The sequence below is a fragment of the Notothenia rossii genome (genome assembly GCF_949606895.1).
Source record: "Notothenia rossii genome assembly, chromosome: 9".
Lineage (NCBI taxonomy): Eukaryota > Metazoa > Chordata > Actinopteri > Perciformes > Nototheniidae > Notothenia > Notothenia rossii.
Genome location: NC_136907.1, coordinates 3072577 through 3092110, shown reverse-complemented (window position 1 = coordinate 3092110; position 19534 = coordinate 3072577). Strand labels below are relative to the sequence as shown.

At 40.1% G+C, this 19534-nt stretch overlaps 1 protein-coding gene across 1 annotated transcript in view; it reads left to right on the top strand.

The window, feature by feature from the left end:
• The window catches only part of LOC307019398 (cell adhesion molecule 1-like), a 425716-nt gene that overhangs the window by 398518 nt on the left and 7664 nt on the right, over positions 1 to 19534 (top strand). The window contains exons 7-8 of the mRNA XM_079650259.1: positions 5256 to 5352; positions 14087 to 14259. Coding sequence (XP_079506385.1) covers positions 5256 to 5352; positions 14087 to 14259 — 270 coding nt within the window. The remainder of the gene's footprint in view (positions 1 to 5255; positions 5353 to 14086; positions 14260 to 19534) is intronic.

The following is a 19534-nucleotide window of genomic DNA, read 5'->3' as shown; positions in this document are numbered from 1 at the left end:
TATTGAATTCGCCAGAGGTGTTAAAGTGCAATATGCTCAGTTCAGGGTGTACCTTGGTTTTGGAGTCATGGTTTTTAGTACAGAAAAGATAATAAAAGAAACACAGTAAATCATTTATGAGTTCATTTTTTCATTGTAAATATTTAAATACTAAATAGTGGCATTGGACAGAAGCCCCGAGATGCAAGGTAAAAATAATGTATGCAGTTTCTGTAGGTGGTATTTATTTTTGCTAAATATGAGAGTTAGAGTAGCTAATCTTTTATTTGTTCTGTTTGTGTTTCTACAGACACATTTTAGGTCCATTGAACAATATTGAAACACATTGCAAGTATTTTCTAACTGATTTTGTTCACTATTTTAGTTGAGAAAAATAAAGAGATGTTTGAACATTAAAGCTTGGAGACATGTCACAGTAGAGACACTACATACTGATATACACCTGAACATCAGCAGGAGAGGACTCTTTAAAGTAGAGACAATACATACTGATATACACCTGAACATCAGCAGGAGAGGACTCTTTAAATTAGAGACACTACATACTGATATACACCTGAACATCAGCAGGAGAGGACTCTTTAAATTAGAGACACTACATACTGATATACACCTGAACATCAGCAGGAGAGGACTCTTTAAAGTAGAGACACTACATACTGATATACACCTGAACATCAGCAGGAGAGGACTCTTTAAAGTAGAGACACTACATACTGATATACACCTGAACATCAGCAGGAGAGGACTCTTTAAAGTAGAGACACTACATACTGATATACACCTGAACATCAGCAGGAGAGGACTCTTTAAAGTAGAGGCACTACATACTGATATACACCTGAACATCAGCAGGAGAGGACTCTTTAAAGTAGAGACACTACATACTGATATACACCTTAACATCAGCAGGAGAGGACTCTTTAAAGTAGAGACACTACATACTGATATACACCTGAACATCAGCAGGAGAGGACTCTTTAAAGTAGAGGCACTACATACTGATATACACCTGAACATCAGCAGGAGAGCACTCTTTAAAGTAGAGACACTACATACTGATATACACCTGAACATCAGCAGGAGAGGACTCTTTAAAGTAGAGACACTACATACTGATATACACCTGAACATCAACAGGAGAGGACTCTTTAAAGTAGAGACACTACATACTGATATACACCTGAACATCAGCAGGAGAGCACTCTTTAAAGTAGAGACACTACATACTGATATACACCTGAACATCAGCAGGAGAGGACTCTTTAAAGTAGAGACACTACATACTGATATACACCTGAACATCAGCAGGAGAGGACTCTTTAAAGTAGAGACACTACATACTGATATACACCTGAACATCAGCAGAATGTCGTCTTTAATTAATAATAGAGACCTAATTAGTGTTTGGTAAGCTAACTCAGACAGTGATGGGTGCAAACTCACTGTCATCTCTTGTTGTTCGCTAGTTGTCTTTTTCTACAAGCCATTATATAATCCAGCTACATATTTGAAGGACATTATAAAGAGCCATGAATTAAAGCGTACTATGGTGGTGTTTGTTTACTGATGATATATTATCCTGATAGACGAGGTGATTTACATTTCAATCACTCACTGTGTGGGCAATTTGCGAGTAGAGCGGAGTGCATTGTGTGCTAAGAAAACAGCTAAAAAGGCCATTGTCAGGGGATAGCGTAATTAAATAAGCGTGTAATGTTTATGTGTATGAGCGGAGCGGGCTGTTTTGCTGCGTCGACTCGTTGCTTTTCCCTTAAGGTCGCCAGGCTGCACGGAGATGGATAGTGCCATCTCGAGTGCTTATGAGGTGAGGTGCACAATAAAGCAAATAATTCAGTTAGCGTAATGATAACGGCCTTCTTGCATACTGTAGACACTAATTCATTCCCACTGAAGAGGCAGGATGCGGATCTGGCTGTGCAGCTTTGTGTTTTCCCATCAAGCAGAGACAAGAAAGCGCCGACATAACTACTCGCGGCTATCAAAACAACTTACAGATGCCCGGCGTCCTTCATGTTTATTGCTCCGAGATGACAAGGTCGGCTGTGAGAGTGAAGAAAAGTTGCCGTGTAGCGCCTGCAGTGGGAAACAAAACCAAAGGCTTGCTGTCTGAACATGCCCACTGAGCAGAATACTTGGCTTTTCGCCCGTCTGCTGTCCATCACGGAGACGGAGAGGCGGCCGCTGACAGGGTGTGATTTAGACAGATGGATGACCAGACACGTGTTGTTTGTTGCCGAGAAGGTCGGAAGGCAGTGTGAAACTTTACAGCCGGCTTTTGAAATCATAACTCAGGCCTTGTGTCTGCAGGCTGATTAGACATGTACGCAGCAAACTGTGCATTCAGGATTTAAAACTGGGGGGAAAACAAGAATAACAATCAGGGAAGTGTAATTACGGCACAGTGACTCAGCAATCAGTCTGCTCTGAGATGAGTGGAGGTATTAACGGTTTCTTCAGCATCTCACACAAAACAACACATTTCTTTGAGAAGTCATTACAGGTTGAGGCTTTTAATATACTGCAAACAATGTCAGCCGTCATTTTGGATCTTTTTTTAATTAACTTTGATTGATTTTATACACAAATTAACAGCATGAAAAGGTGTTATAAAGTGCATCCAAACATATAATACACAACAACATCAAAGACAACAACATAAACAGTTGGCTCGAATAAAAAAATTGTAAATAAATTACAGTAAGACAAATAAGAACAACTTAAAGTGTAAAATAATTTTGTATCTAACATTTCAACACAGATATTCATCAAAATGACGAAGTGCAACCAATGTAATGTTAATGTTTCTTGGTTTGCGTTATGTTTAATGATCTAATTAAATTGAATATATTCAGAAAAGGTACAAGAAAGAAACCAACCTTTTTGTGAATTATCTAATGACATTGCTTTTGGTAAAATACCTCAAATCTCACGACGAAATTCCGACAAACCTTTTGATAAATCAGTTCGAAAATGTATTAAAAAAAATTCTTAACAATTTCAAAAAGTCATGTACAAGGGCTGATATAATAATACCATACAAGAAATAAAAATAAATGTCATAGAAGTACAAAACCCTAACTCATTCATAAAGAACAATGAGATACTGTATCTCTCAAACACTACGTTGATATAGCATGTTACTTGTTTTCAAGCGTTCCCTTCGTGTATGATTTACCGGTTGGACGGTTAAAAGCTGAAACAGATATCAGGATTCTTCTTTTGCTTTCAGTTCTTCTCTCACTAACTCAAAAAACTCAATGCCTTACTCAGATGATAGATTGAATAAAACATTGCATTTTTGTCCAGAATAAAGGATCATGTCTCACACCAAGATGAGAAAAGAGCTTTGATAACACCAGCAACAGTCGGGGGAATGAGAACAATAGAAACTTGTTGGTTGCAAAGAATAGCACAGCAGAAACTGTCAAAGCACCCCGCTGATTGTCAAAACAACATTCTTACATTTTCTCTCCGCCTGCGCCACAGTCAACACTGCCTTTTGTTTTGTGTGTGATAGTTATCAGGTAACATATATTTGGATGGACTACTTGTGGGTCCAAACCACGTCTGTCATTCCCCAATGCTTTGCCTTGTGTTTTGGTGTTGGGGTTAATTTACAATTCTATCAATATTATACCCAAGGTAGACCCAACACTGCTGAAGAATGATTGATGAAATGGAAGAGAGGGTTGGGGTAAAAAGGCAGCGGTGGTCAGATAGATGTAAAGGAAAAACACCTTGAATTTATTCTGTTGTTAACATCATGTCAAGTCAAATAAATCCAGACCTAGCAGAGTTGGTGTGTTGTGAAGCTCAATCGTAATAAAAAAAGAATGTCCCTGTTTCTAGAACTGCTTTCTTCTTTAACTTCAGCACTACTGGGGCGGGACATGTTAATGTTGTTTTGTTTACTACTTAAACACATAGGGACTATTCCTGTGAGCTGTACTGTGTATTCTGTGTGAAGAAAATTGGTGATGGATAAACAAATACCTGATTACCGTGAAAAAGGATGCGGAGATGATTTATGTTTGTATGCAGACCCTGAAGTTAGCATCTCCCTGGTTCCCGCTACAAAAAGCCAATGGGATTTTTCCTTTAGATTTTTGAATGAAATAAGCTATACGGCAAACAAACGTTGATGATACTTTCACGTCTTGTTTAGCAGGGATAATCTCTACATATTAACAACACTTTATGATTTTTGAAGCAAAAAGTTAACGTTATAGGAATTACAGCTCGGTCACAGGACTTCACGTCACCACCGCTAAGCTAAAGGCGGCTAATGTTGGGCTATAAAGGAACTACAGCACGGTCATATGACTCCAGGTCACCACTGCTAATCTAAAGGTGGCTAATGTTGGGCTATAAAGGAACTACAGCTCGGTCACATGACTTCACGTCACCACTGCTAATCTAAAGGTGGCTAATGTTGGGCTATAAAGGAACTACAGCACGGTCACATGACTTCACGTCACCACTGCTAATCTAAAGGTGGCTAATGTTGGGCTATAAAGGAACTACAGCTCGGTCACATGACTTAACGTTACCACTGCTAAGCTAAAGGTGGCTAATGTTGGGCTATAAAGGAACTACAGCTCGGTCACATGACTTCACGTCACCACCGCTAAGCTAAAGGTGACTAATGTTAGGCTATAAAGGATCTACAGCACGGTCACATGACTTAACGTTACCACTGCTAAGCTAAAGGTGACTAATGTTGGGCTATAAAGGAACTACAGCTCGGTCACATGACTTCACGTCACCACCGCTAAGCTAAAGGTGGCTAATGTTGGGCTATAAAGGAACTACATCACGGTCACATGACTTCACGTCACCACCTTTAAGCTAAAGGTGACTAACGTTGGGCTATAAAGGAACTACAGCACGGTCACATGACTTCACGTCACCACCGCTAAGCTAAAGGCGGCTAACGTAGTCTGATTTAGACACTTAGATTCAACAGTTGGGGTATTTACTGACATATGTTATGTTGTACACCAACAAAAATGTCTTCAGCTTGTGTTAAACACAGACCAGATTTCAGGGTTCAAACCAAAAACACATTCAGAATACCATTGGGTTAATGTTTGCCAACTAACTCAACTTCTGGGTTGCACAAAAAATATGTCATCACTGCACCACTCTAAGTATATGCAGAGGGAAGATGTGTAATTCATTACCTGTTATGTTATGCCAGCATTTAATTCTCTTTCTATCTTTACTTTCAGACAAACCGGAGGTGAAGATCGTGGTAGAGTTTCCTCAGGGTCTGACGAGGGAAGGAGAGAACCTGGAACTCACGTGTCAGGCCAAAGGCAAACCCCAGTAAGAGACGCACACACACACACACACACACACACACACACACACACACACACACACACACACACACACACACACACACACACACACACACACACACACACACACACATTGTTACTAATTAAAACGTGCCAAGGGTAGAGAAAACACATTTATTTATTTATTCATTGAGATACCTTGACTTAATTTTAAGGTCTGCATATGTGTGTCTCGTTGCTATGCTATGAATTGCTTTTGAGAAGAAAGTTTTCCAGCAGCACGTTAAGTGAGAGTGAGTTCAAAGAGGATGTACACAAATACAACTCCAGCAATCCGACATAACAAATATGAAGCAATTAACCTTTTACCACCAATTTCTGTTGCAGAAAATATGGTAGAGCTAGGAAAAAAACTAAATGAAAATTAACACAGAATAATAATCCATAAATCAATTTAATCCTTGTCTTTATGGTCACGTTTGTAAAAATTGAAAAAGATGAAAAATTGTGTTTTGAGAAAGTTCTGATTGACTTGACGTTGGGTCAATATCAATTTAAATTGATGTTGAATGAGCAAAAACAAGTAGTTTTTTTAGGAATGTGAAAGGAAAGTATGTAAGGTTGTATTTGTATATTTACTTTTAACTAGAAAAGGAAATACATATTTTTTAAATAGATAGATATCGATAGCAATGGTTAGCTAGCTGGTATTAGTTAAAGCTAACTTTAGCTCGCTAGCTTATTTGGCAGATAGCTAATGTTTGCTACCGTGTTTGTAACATAGATGGCTATCAATTAGGTAGGTAGGTAGGTAGGTAGGTAGGTAGGTAGGTAGGTAGGTACTGTAGGTAGGTAGGTAGGTAGGTTAGTAGGTAGGTAGGTAGGTAGGTAGGTAGGTAGGTAGGTAGGTAGGTAGGTAGGTAGGTACTGTAGGTAGGTAGGTAGGTAGGTAGGTTAGTAGGTAGGTAGGTAGGTAGGTACTGTAGGTAGGTAGGTAGGTAGGTAGGTAGGTAGGTAGGTAGGTAGGTAGGTACTGTAGGTAGGTAGGTAGGTAGGTAGGTAGGTAGGTAGGTAGGTAGGTAGGTACTGTAGGTAGGTAGGTAGGTAGGTAGGTAGGTAGGTAGGTAGGTAGGTAGGTAGGTTAGTAGGTAGGTAGGTAGGTAGGTAGGTAGGTAGGTAGGTAGGTAGGTAGGTAGGTAGGTACTGTAGGTAGGTAGGTAGGTAGGTAGGTAGGTACTGTAGGTAGGTAGGTAGGTAGGTTAGTAGGTAGGTAGGTAGGTACTGTAGGTAGGTAGGTAGGTACTGTAGGTAGGTAGGTAGGTAGGTAGGTAGGTAGGTAGGTAGGTAGGTAGGTAGGTAGGTAGGTAGGTAGGTAGGTACTGTAGGTAGGTAGGTAGGTAGGTAGGTACTGTAGGCAGGTAGGTAGGTAGGTAGGTAGGTAGGTAGGTAGGTAGGTAGGTAGGTAGGTTATTTAGAAGATAGCTAATATTTGATAGCTAATTTGATAGCTAACATTCACTAGATGGACGGATAGATAGATATATAGATAGATAGATAGATAGAAAGATAGATAGATAGATAGATATGACGGTTGCCTTCTCATAAGTAAGTGTTACAAAGAACTGTGACTAAGGGCCCAGATATTTTGAAATGGCCATTCCTCCAGGATACATTATCACTGAATTGAATGGCTGCTATTTTCTCTCCAATGAATTTCTAAGGGGAGGAATTTTCAAAACTGGCCTTTAATTATGAACCACATCAGAATTACCGTGATATTCTCAGCAGGTGTTTAATTAGCACTCCTTTAAATGCGGAGGACGGAGCAGAAAGGGACCGTAATGACAGTGAGCGGGTCCTAATGTCCCGCAGGAGGAAAGTCAGCTCGAACAGTGGACTGAATAGGTTGAACCTTGAATAGGCAGGGTGCTATTTTTGAGTAATGAGTGCTAATTTTCTCACAGTATCCAGGGAGACTGTGTGAGAATAAGAGAGTATGTTGATTGAGTGGAGGCGCTAGATTTGAACAAAATAAGTCAAGGTCAAGGTAAAAAAAATTAAACTAAACTCAGCTGAGCACAAGGAACATTATCAAAGTTATTCTCTACCCCTGACAAAAATGAACTTCCAATGGCGTCAGTATCATTTTGAAACGTATGTCTTAATAGAAAAAGGACCGTGCATGAAAGCCAAATTATGAATAGTTATAAAGCCAGATTTTTGCTCATAGCTCATTTCCATCTGCTGTTCCAGGAGGTAGACCGACAAACCCTTAATACATTACATATTCTCTATCACACACTTATTATTACAATTCACTCAAGAAAACCTCAAATTAAGCTCAAGTTAAGGCAGATTTTAAGTTTGGGCCCATTTTCAGTTTTTCCCTTTGCATCAAACGGCCATTTGACACTCATTAGGCCATTATTCCACACGTATCATCTGAAACCTGAATGTTGTTTTGATTAGATGACGGCTGTTTGTGATATGAGATGTAATGGAGTGCAAATGATGCCATTAGTGCACTCGAGTGTGAGAGAAACAAAACAAGAGCTTCAGGAAGGAGACCTGACGAACTGTCCAAACATCAGCGCTGTCTCAATCATATTAGTTTGTTGACAAGACAGCTCAAATTTGAACAGGACAATACAATCATTAGATTAGACAGGAGTTATGAATGTTACATTATAAAACTGTGATTTGAGGTACTTGGGGATGTGGCTTTTCAACAGGTGTGTTGTGTTTATACAACGTTCCTAGACCACTAGTCCAGGTCCACAAAGCGCATTTTTCTGAGTTTCAATTGGTGCTATTAATTGAAATGATTTCTGACAACTATGTAATCTGTCAAGTCAACATATACAGTTTTCTTACCCTTAGATGAGTGACTGGACCCTACACTCTTCCATAAGTGGGTCAAAAAAGACCCGTATTAGAATAATATGTGTTTTTATGTCATTTTGGTTAAGAAAAATCACTTATAACTATTTTGGTTCACACTACAAATATTTAATTTTTCACTATTTATAATTTTAGACATTTTTTTTCATTTTGAAAAAACAACGAAATTCCATAGAAAATGCATTGTGGGTAATTTTTAACCCACTTACGGAAGCTTGGGGTAGTAATACAAAAACTACAATTTCTTAAAATTAGAAACATTTAAATTCAAAATTTGAATAGCACAATATCCAATACATGCTTTTTGAGGAATAGCTGGAATATGAAATGATAATAAAATGTAATTACAAAGATACTCTAAGAAAACCACCTCACCGGGTCAAAAATACCCACTTATGCATCTAAGGGTTAAACATAAAATGGTGTTGAAGTCTCACAGTGTGTTTCTTGTGGTGATAACTTCTTTAATTTAAGGCAGTAAAAACATTTGTTTATTTGCTTCTTGAAAGAAGTTAGGGGTAAAATGTTGAAGGTAAAAAAGGAAATGCTTTTATTTTGAAGTGCAAGTATGTGTCCTGTTTTTGCTCCTTCCTGTTATGATATGTAAATGAATACGAGCATGTCGAGTGAATTTTCCCGTTTTCTACCGTTCTTGTTGAAAACTGTTACATTAATCAAAAATAGTTTGGACATAAATGACTTCCTTAATCAAATAAGCTAATCTCGTTCATGTTCTTTAGCATCTTAGGTTTCAACAAAGTAAAAGTAAAAGTGGTCTTTTTGGCCGAGGAAATAGAAAGTAGTTCAAAGCTCTGAAGGGAAATCAAATACCTGATTAGAGTGTAGGAGGAAATCAATCTTGGACTCACAATTGATTTGAATGGCGACTTTCATTGAGCGGAAATACAAATTCTTAATTCATTTCAAACTTCTACTTTAGCCTTGTTAGCAAGAGTAGTTTCAAAGAGCAGACACAAATCGAACATGTAAACCAAGCCTATCTCAGAATAAAAAACCGTTTGTTGAAATGTTTTTCTGGAGCAAGGTGAGCATTTGAATGGACAGAGCGTTTTCAATGTAATAACTTGTGGACCTTGAATCTGTTCTGCCTTGGGATCCATTGTAACTTTTGTGAAAACAAGTTGAACACAAAGCTGCTGTCCTTTGCGAAAGAGCTTTTCAAAACCACATTCCTAGCTGTGAGAAACTCAAAACATATATCTTGGTTAGGTCATATATTAAGAAAGTTAGCGGTGTTATTAAATGCTTGGATGTTGTTATTGAAACTGTTTGCTTTCATAATGCAGTCATGTTTCAGCTTATGCTTTTGTCTTTTATGTGCTACACAAATCCATTCTGGTGTTATACATATATCTTTACAGCATACAGCATGTAGTCGTCTTAACATTATTTATTTGTACATTCTGTGTCATGCAAATGGCTGGATTCAAGGGTTGTAAATGAAAGGATCGGTTCCAGGGCTCAGCTCAGCAGCTACAGGTGAATTAAGGGAAAGAAAACAGGACCATTGCATGAATCTGTGTTTTTCCTGACCCAGATTTAACACAGCGTTGCGGTCGAACTGTCAAAAATGAAATCTCTGGAGCCCTGTGCAATCACCATTCAAGATGTTTTAAGCAACCTTGCACAACTCTAACACCTTGAAATGTTGACTTTATTTAATAGTGTTACATTTAGCATAACATTTCTCGGTTTTGGCTTCAGACTGTACATTGTTGAAAGCACTTTGGCAATTTACAAATAAATTGTAAAATGCAGAATAAGCTCCATAACTGAAATGGATTTCTAGGTAACGATAGGTTTGTTTCCTCTAACGGCCGAATGTTGTTTCACGTTACAAGGTGAGGCTGCGAGGTGTTGTGTCCTTTTCTCTAAGGCATCATCAGCTTAAGGAGATAATGAAGGAAGCATTGAACCTCATTTCTTATCATCTAGAAAATCCAAACCGTTCTTATCATAGCTGAAACTTTGGCACAACCAGTGTTGGGGAAATATTTTCCAAGGCCGATAACTTTGACCCAGTGTATCAGTTCATACTGTCCTGACTGAGCACACGCACCTGTAACCTCGGCTGCTGTGCTCTCAGTGCTCTGCCTCCCTGTTGCTTCCTGTTGGCGTCAGCTGATAGAGGTGTTACGATTCATCTTGTTATGCAGCATGTTGATTAGTCTCTCTGAACTCGGTAAACACACGGGTCTGGGGTAGAGTTCTTCAGAATTGACGTGGCAACTCTACCGTGAAGTGAGAACCTCTGACTCTTGACTTGTTTTGTGAATTCTCCGGCCGACGCTCCGAATAAACCATCAGCGTTTTGACATCAGAGCTCCAGCTCTCCCCGTGTCTCCTTTGAGTTGGTGACTCCTCCTGCATTGCTACACAGAAGTTTCCCCCACAACCACTACCCAAATCAGAAATACATTTCTCAACCCTAATTAAAAGTTACGATCCGTCAAACTTTATCATCCTCTGAAGGGTAGAAGTACAAGAACACAAATGAAAACACCCCCCCCCCCCCCCCCCCTCACAGTGTTCATACTTGGCTTAGAGACAAGCTCACAACCCGCATTCATTTGACAAAGATGAAAATACAATCAATACAGTGAGCCGGGAATTGGAAGTCATTTTCATTAGAGCTTCTGAGAGTTGTGCAGTCATTACCAGCCGATAGCACCAGGGGCCCGGCTGCCGGCGGCCATTTGTATTCCAGACGCCCTTCTCCTCTCCTTGCAGTCTCCTCTCACCACGTTCCTCTATCTGTGTCTATCTCCCTGCTCCGGATTCATTTGTCTCCTTCTCAAAACATCCAATCGTCCAGGTGCTGTCCCTCACTCCATTTGATTTCCATACGTACTGTTTATTTACATTTCATTTCATGTGGAGAGCACTTGTTATAGACACGGCACGCTCGTTCAGGCTCTCTACAACAGCCATTTAACGCACTTGTGCTTCGTTTGTTTTCAGCTATTGGACCTTTATTTCATATTTTCTTTTTACTGGATATTTCACATTTGTTCCCCTATCCTATTTTCTTTCTCCCTCCACACCAAATGTTTTTCTAATGGAGGGAAACAACTTTAAAAAAAACAGCAAAATGCAACAACAGAGACCATCAGCTCTCGCTCAGGGGAAATAACAGTAGCTGGAAGCGGCCATTGAAAGTTGCAGCAGCAAAATGGAGCTGCTTTGTCTTCTTTCTCTTTCCTCTTACCCTCTGTGGCTTTGAGCTCATTGTCATACAAATCTGTCACCCCGCTATAAACCTCAGTCGAGGTATAAAGAGAACAAATACAGACGTTTGGTAGGAGCCCACCTACACAGCAGCAGTTATAGGTGTATGTATTGTTGCTTTTAAGTGTGCACTAAGGGAGGAATGTTATTATAATATGTTTTTTAATGTCTTAACTCGCTTTGATCAGCCTTTTTTCAAGCAAATTGAGGTAAAGCTGTTTATGAGTGTTGTATGTGAAAAGATATGTACTATATGATGGGAATATGGCTATAGGGCATTGCAAGGATTTTATGATGCAGTACTGATAGAGAGATAACTCTTTTTGGTAGAGCTTCCCCATATCTGAGTAAAACACCATTGCCAGAAGCAAATGCTCTGACTGGGCAATCATGACTTTGTTGAAAGGGTAAAATAAATGTGCCATTTTCTTATATAAAGTTAAATATTGATATTAGAAGTAAACAAAGAAGCAAAAGGTGATGGCTGTATATGAGACAGATGGAGCGTGGTTGGGGCCAGAGAGAGCTTTGAAAGGCCGAACAACAGATGGCAGAGTTCACCTGCAAGGGAAAACAATAAACAAAGAGTAGGAGGACGAAGGCATTGTTTTTTATTCCCTCAAAATAACTGTAATGCAAGATGCAAAACAACAACTGGTGATTATGATCAATAACATCTACAGTATACACTTATGAAAGGAAGATGTCAACCTCGTCTGAAATCAAATCTCTATTTGTCCATGAAAAGGTTTAAGGCGATATATTGGGATGTAAAAAAGGATGGTTGGTTGCTTGCTTGGTTGGTTTGATGTTGGTTGGTTGGTTGGTGGGTTGCTTGCTTGCTTGCTTGCTTGCTTGCTTGCTTGCTTGCTTGCTTGCTTGCTTGCTTGCTTGGTTGCTTGGTTGGTTGGTTGCTTGGTTGCTTGGTTGGTTGCTTGGTTGGTGGGTTGCTTGCTTGCTTGCTTGCTTGGTTGGTTGCTTGCTTGCTTGCTTGGTTGCTTGGTTGCTTGGTTGCTTGGTTGGTTGGTTGGTTGGTTGGTTGGTTGGTTGGTTGGTTGGTTGGTTGGTTGGTTGGTTGGTTGGTTGGTTGGTTGGTTGGTTGGTTGGTGGGTTGCTTGCTTGGTTGCTTGCTTGCTTGCTTGGTTGCTTGGTTGCTTGGTTGGTTGGTTGGTTGGTTGGTTGGTTGGTTGGTTGGTTGGTTGGTTGGTTTGATAGTTGGTTGGTTGGTTGGTTGGTTGGTTGGTTGGTTGGTTGGTTGGTTGGTTGGTTGGTTGGTTTGATAGTTGGTTGGTTGGTTGGTTGGTTGGTTGGTTGGTTGGTTGGTTGGTTGGTTGGTTGGTTGGTTGGTTTGATGGTTGGTTGGTTGGTTGGTTGGTTGGTTGGTTGGTTGGTTGGTTGGTTGGTTGGTTGGTTGGTTTGATAGTTGGTTAGTTGTTTGGTTGGTTGGTTGGTTTGATAGTTGGTTTGATGTTGGTTGGTTGGTTGGTTGGTTGGTTGGTTGGTTGGTTGGTTGGCTGGCTGGCTGGTTGGTTGGTTGGTTGGTTGGTTGGTTGGTTGGTTGGTTGGCTGGCTGGCTGGTTGGTTGGTTGGTTGGTTGGTAGTTAGGATTGATGGATTGTTTGGTTGCTTGATTGATGTCCAAGTAATTGTCTATGGATATTAATTAATAAGATTTCAGAACAAGTTCATAGGATGAAGTTCTTTGTCACCCTTTGATGTTTCCTCTGTTGCCAACCGGAGGCCATTTACATTTCTGATTGTTAGAATAAGTTGAGTGTCATTACATGAACTTTGTTGAAAAGTTAGACCATTCATTGGGAAAGTTGTCAATCTTAACGCAACTATTGGCCAAAGTGCCACAACTTTTTTGTTTGTTTGTATTTTTGTATTTGGGATTGTAGGAAACGGTATTTTGATCTCTCTGTTTGTACACACAAACTGAAAGATTGACAATAAAGTTGACTTTGACTTGACTTTGAGCCTTTATTTCAAATATTCATAGAACCTTTGGTTACAGGTGTGAACCAAACGACTTGGAAAAGTTACAAATATCTGAATGTTGCAAGGCTATCGAAATGCAGAAATGATGTGCAAAGTACATGATGGACGTTTTTGTTGTTGACAGGAATGAAAAGCAAGTGATGCTCATTGATCTAGATTCTAGGAGGTGACAGGAACATTATCTTGGAGGATAAATCCTTTTGATTCTGATACATGTAGTCTTTTTTCTTCATTTCCCCCTTATGATACAATTTCTTTGAACCAAAAGATCCTGCATGATATAATGAGACAAATGTCAAAAGACGTCCATGTCTCCCAGAGGAAGAAAGCTCTCAGATGTGGTAATACCATCTGGAGTTCTGTGCCCTGCAGAGGTCAGATTTGACATTTTTAGCCCCCACTAATGCTAGGCGTCTAACAATAGAAAAAGTGATCCAAATGTTTTTAACTTTTCCAATTTTCCTTCTTTTGGGTGTAATGAACTTTGCAGCCCTCAGGCCAGTTCTTTAAACTTTTAATTTGGTTTCTTAATGGATCACATAACCTTTAACTCCCAGTTTGAATGTTTGTCTTGGGAACTAACGGGTTGCTCTGGTTTTCGTTCCCAGGCCTCAGCGGGTCAACTGGGTGAAGGTGGATGACGACGTGCCGTCCCACGCAGTCATCACCGGAGGCGATCTTTACATCGAAAACCTAAACAAGACCTACAACGGCACCTACCGCTGCGTGGCCTCCAACACGGTGGGGGAGTCCTTCGACGACTACATCCTCTACGTATATGGTAAGCACGTCTAACCCTAACCCTCCATCACTCTCCCTTTCTATTTCTGCTTTTTTCTGAGAGATTGGTCCATTAAAGGTCACCTACTATGCAAAATCCACTTCTTCATGTCTCTTCTACATCAACATGTGTCCCCTCTTCTTCATGTCTCTTCTACATCAACATGTGTCCCCTCTTCTCCATGTCTCTTCTACATCAACATGTGTCCCCTCTTCTCCATGTCTCTTCTACATCAACATGTGTCCCCTCTTCCTCATGTCTCTTCTACATCAACATGTGTCCCCTCTTCTTCATGTCTCTTCTACATCAACATGTGTCCCCTCTTCTCCATGTCTCTTCTACATCAACATGTGTCCCCTCTTCTTCATGTCCCTTCTACATCAACATGTGTCCCCTCTTCTCCATGTCTCTTCTACATCAACATGTGTCCCCTCTTCCTCATGTCTCTTCTACATCAACATGTGTCCCCTCTTCCTCATGTCTCTTCTACATCAACATGTGTCCCCTCTTCTTCATGTCCCTTCTACATCAACATGTGTCCCCTCTTCTCCATGTCTCTTCTACATCAACATGTGTCCCCTCTTCCTCATGTCTCTTCTACATCAACATGTGTCCCCTCTTCCTCATGTCTCTTCTACATCAACATGTGTCCCCTATTCTCCGTGTCTCTTCTACATCAACATGTGTCCCCTCTTCTTCATGTCTCTTCTACATCAACATGTGTCCCCTCTTCTTCATGTCTCTTCTACATCAACATGTGTCCCCTCTTCTTCATGTCTCTTCTACATCAACATGTATCCCCTCTTCTTCATGTCTCTTCTACATCAACATGTGTCTCCTCTTCCTCATGTCTCTTCTACATCAACATGTGTCCCCTCTTCTTCATGTCTCTTCTACATCAACATGTGTCCCCTCTTCTTCATGTCTCTTCAACATCAACATGTGTCCTCTCTTCTTCATGTCTCTTCTACATCAACATGTGTCCCTTCTTCTCCATGTCTCTTCTACATCAACATGTGTCCCCTCTTCTTCATGTCTCTTCTACATCAACATGTGTCCCCTCTTCTTCATGTCTCTTCTACATCAACATGTGTCCCCTCTGTGGAAAGACACGCTGAAAGTTTCAGGAACAAAGATTCTCTCTCTTTTTGATCAATTTCTATAAAAACCTGTCTGAAAATGAGCTGATCAGATTTTGGACACTTTATGATGTCATAACGATGTTTTGGCTTGAGTAACCATTAGCCAATCAGCAACCAAGGTAACCCCCCCCCCCCCCCACCTTATCACCTGAATCTCCTCTAGAGCACCATTGTGTTCTTTGTAACCAAATCTCTCTCAGAGGGGCGTGGGGAGGGGCTCCTTATTTTCATCTAAAGTAACAGACAGAGAATCAGCTCTTTGGAAACAGGGCTGAAACAGAGGGGATTATGGGTAATGCTGCAATGATCTGTTTGGTGTTTCAGCCAATCAGAGACAGGCTCTGTATATATCTGAAAAACAGTATAATAGGGGACCTTTAACGTTAACACCAGAATCATTCATACTGTGTGTTGGCTGATGGGCGGCTGTGGCTTGGTTGTCCACCAATCGCAAGGCTGGATGTTGTATTCCTTAGATCATGCAGTCAACATGTCGATGTGTCCTTGGGCAAGATATTTAACCCCAAATGGCATGACCAGAGTGTGTGAATGTCAGTCTCTCTGAGCACCTCTGCCTCTGTATGAATGGGTGTGAATGCTGACTTTTAAATGTAATTGAGTCGCCGCTAAGACTGGAAAAGTGTTTGCACTGGTGCTCCTTGCTTGCAGCTGTAGAATACTCAAGGCATATTGCAATATACTGACTTTGTAATAGGTGCTGTTTTTTATTACAGGTGCTATATACTTTTAATCCTCCCCTATTTCCAACTGCACTCTTAAGCTTTGATGTAACCCTAACCCTAACCCTAACCCTAACCACTGCTCATGGATTCAGAAAGACACCGTCCCGAGGCCGCATTAAAACGCAAACAGTAGGAAACAACGTGCAGCAGACTGTTCTTGCCTCTGATAAGCGTGCAAACTCGCGATTACTCCATGTGGATTACATTTGATCTCCTCACCAGAGCCTGTAGCAACACGCCCACGCCACAGCAGCTCCTTGAGATGTTTTTTAACACTGAGCTATTTTCACTTCCAAAGAGGAGGTCATGTCCTCAGTGTTGTTTGTGTCTCTGTGTATTGTTAGGTTAATGACCTGAGGAGGAGTTAACATTCTGCATTTGCTTATGCTTTGTTCATCGGGGATTTTGAAGACTGGCTGTGACTTTTGGGGGAAAGTTATTTGATTTGAATGTTGGTAAAGAGACTTACAGTATATCACAGCAGTGTGCAGAGAGCATTTAGACCAGGGGTGTCAAACTCAATTTCATCGCGGGCCACATTCGCATAAAGGTTGCACTCAAAGCGCCGGTTGTAACTATATAAATATATAATATATATATAAAATAATGTATTATATTACATCATTGCCTCTGAATTGGAGTATTATCAGATAGGGTAATAACTTCATAATTAACTACGTCTGAAAGCAGAAGTCCAGGGCAAATAATTGCAAGTCTCTTCAGTGTGCATGTCACAAAACGAGATGCATTGTGGGACATGTAGTTTATGGGCAACCTGCTTCTGTAAAGCGGCATGTAACCGTATTATAAACGTATTATATTTTTTGCACGCTCTTGCGGGGCCACATGACATGAAGTGGCAGGCCGGATTTGGCCCCCGGGTCTTGAGCATGAGACCCCTGAGGTCAGGGACGGTCAGGTAGGAAGATCAACAGGAAATATGTTTAAAGTCAGTTTGATAAAATTGACTTATTTCAGATAGTTTGAAGATATCACTTGTTGTTTGTGTTGACTAGTCAACAAAATCCAGTGGGGACTGAAATGGTTTAATTCTGTTCTCAGAATTTCTAGAATCACTGCTAGCAACCCGTTGTTCTGTTATTTGGTCCCAAAACGTGAAATAGGAGTGAAAATGTATTTTCCAGGATCTCAACCCTAACCCTAAAAGTTATCCTGATCCCATAACTCCAGTGAGTCTTCAGATGTATTTATTTTTAAATATAGACATTAATGTGTAGAGCATGGTGCTTTATGGCACTAGAGAAAAACATTAATTCAATTTATGTCGAACGTTAAAACCTTATTTAAACACATTCACCATGTGCATGAGATATAATATTAGAATGAATACAAGTAGGTAAAATAGGCATGATAATCAAATAAATACATCCACAAACTCACAACAGATAACCCACTCAGTTAAAGTAAGGAAGGCATAAGACCAAATGAATAAATACAACTAAATAAACAGTGTAAAACAAATATTAAGACAAATTATAAAGATGACCATACCAATCAAAGGGTGTTCTGCTGGATTTATGGATACAAAGATGTTATAACGTGCTGATGTCAAGTTAATCTTGTTCAGCTTGAATTAAAAACCACACATTTTCCACAAAGTGCCAACTGTACATCACAACTCTCTCTAGGCCCTCAATGGCGACAGGAAAAACCATTAGCAACCAGTTTTGTTCATGCTAAACATAGCCGTCGATCGATAAGTGTGCTGTGTGTGATCAGCCTCCCACTAACCCGAGGTAATCCTTCAATGCCTCCACCTACTTCTATCAGATGGACTCGCATTTTCCACTTCCTGTTGTTGCATCCACGTCTTTATCTATATTTTCTCCCACCCTCACAAGCATTATCTTAGCTTGCTTTTATTCTGTTGACACCACTGACATCTCCTACCTGAGCAGGGCATTAAACTCTAATGTGCTCATTTCCCCGGCCTGAAATGACTTCACTATCACGTCTGGTTCACCCTGAGACCGCAGAGAAATTATTTGGCTGCTATTGTCAGAGGGAATTAGCAGAGAGAAAAGGCTCATTTTTTTATAAAGAGAGTCTGAAAGCCTGACGGACACCAGCTGAATGGATGTTATTTACAGCAGAGAGAGGCGCTGTGCTAATGATGAGTGCAATAAAACAACAGCGTTACCGTTAGGAACCGTTAGAAAGCAGGAAACAGCTCAGTGCCACCTGCTCTATTACAGCTGCTGCTGCATACAGTGATGGAGGGAGAGTTAACATGGTTCACATCCGAAAAAGTACCAATTCTAAACCAAAAAATCTGCATTAAGAAGGGAGTATACCACGAAGAAAGTTTATAAGTAAAAGGCTTTACGTGTTTTTAATTTGTATTTAATTTGTGTACGTTATTTTTTTTAAGCGTATATTTAAAAACCAAAAACGTTTTTTAAACTTTTTATTAAAATATTCTGTATTTTTTTAAGAATATGAGAATAGTTAAAACAAATTTTAATTTAAAGTGCACGTATCATGCTATTTATAGGCAATAGCAATAGGTCTCAGATGTATCAAACACATGTCTAGGAAGTGTTTTGCTCAAAATACCAACAGATCACCCATTCTAGCCATTCCTCATATCCCTCTATTTCACTTCTGTTACGAATAAACGGGTTTGAACTCAATTGCACGACGCACACAGGTTTTTAACAAAAAAAGGTTTTATTCAAAACAAAACTCCACGACAAAAACTAAATCACTTCAATGAGGGAAAAACACAAGGAGCATGAAAATAAGGATACTTCGAGAAAGCGTGGCTCAAAGCTCCGCTTGGGATTCTCTCTGGCATGATGCGCTGGTAGACTGTCACAAGAAACGAACTGGCACAGGACGGAGGGAGACGAGGACAATAAATACACCAGGCGATGGGGAACAGGTGGAAACAATCAGGCGCGTGGTCGACAATCACAGGAGTGGGAGACACACAAGGAAGGGAGGTGAGAGTATACGAAACGAGAGGAAAGATTACTATTCAAAATGAAAGGGGAAAATCACTAGACAAAAAAAACACTTAACTAAACTAACATAATTTGCGAGAGATGACAACTTCCTGTTTCAAAAAGTTCTGATTTGGGGTATAAAGCTTTAAAAAAAAAAAAAAATTGATAACAAAATAAAAAAAGGAGGGGTCTGAGCTCATGCGGGACCCGGCAGCTACTGTCTAAACTAAATGCTGCCGTGATGAAACGCCATATCATGGATTATCAAGGATTCTCTCTGAAACAGTATGGAGCTCAAAGGCTTTCCTCTTGCCGGTTATACCACAAGGTGAGTTCCTTTTTACTTCCTGCTTCTTCACACACATGCTCTCCAGTACAGGTTAGCTCTGAGTGTTAGCGATGCTAATGTAAACACCGACCA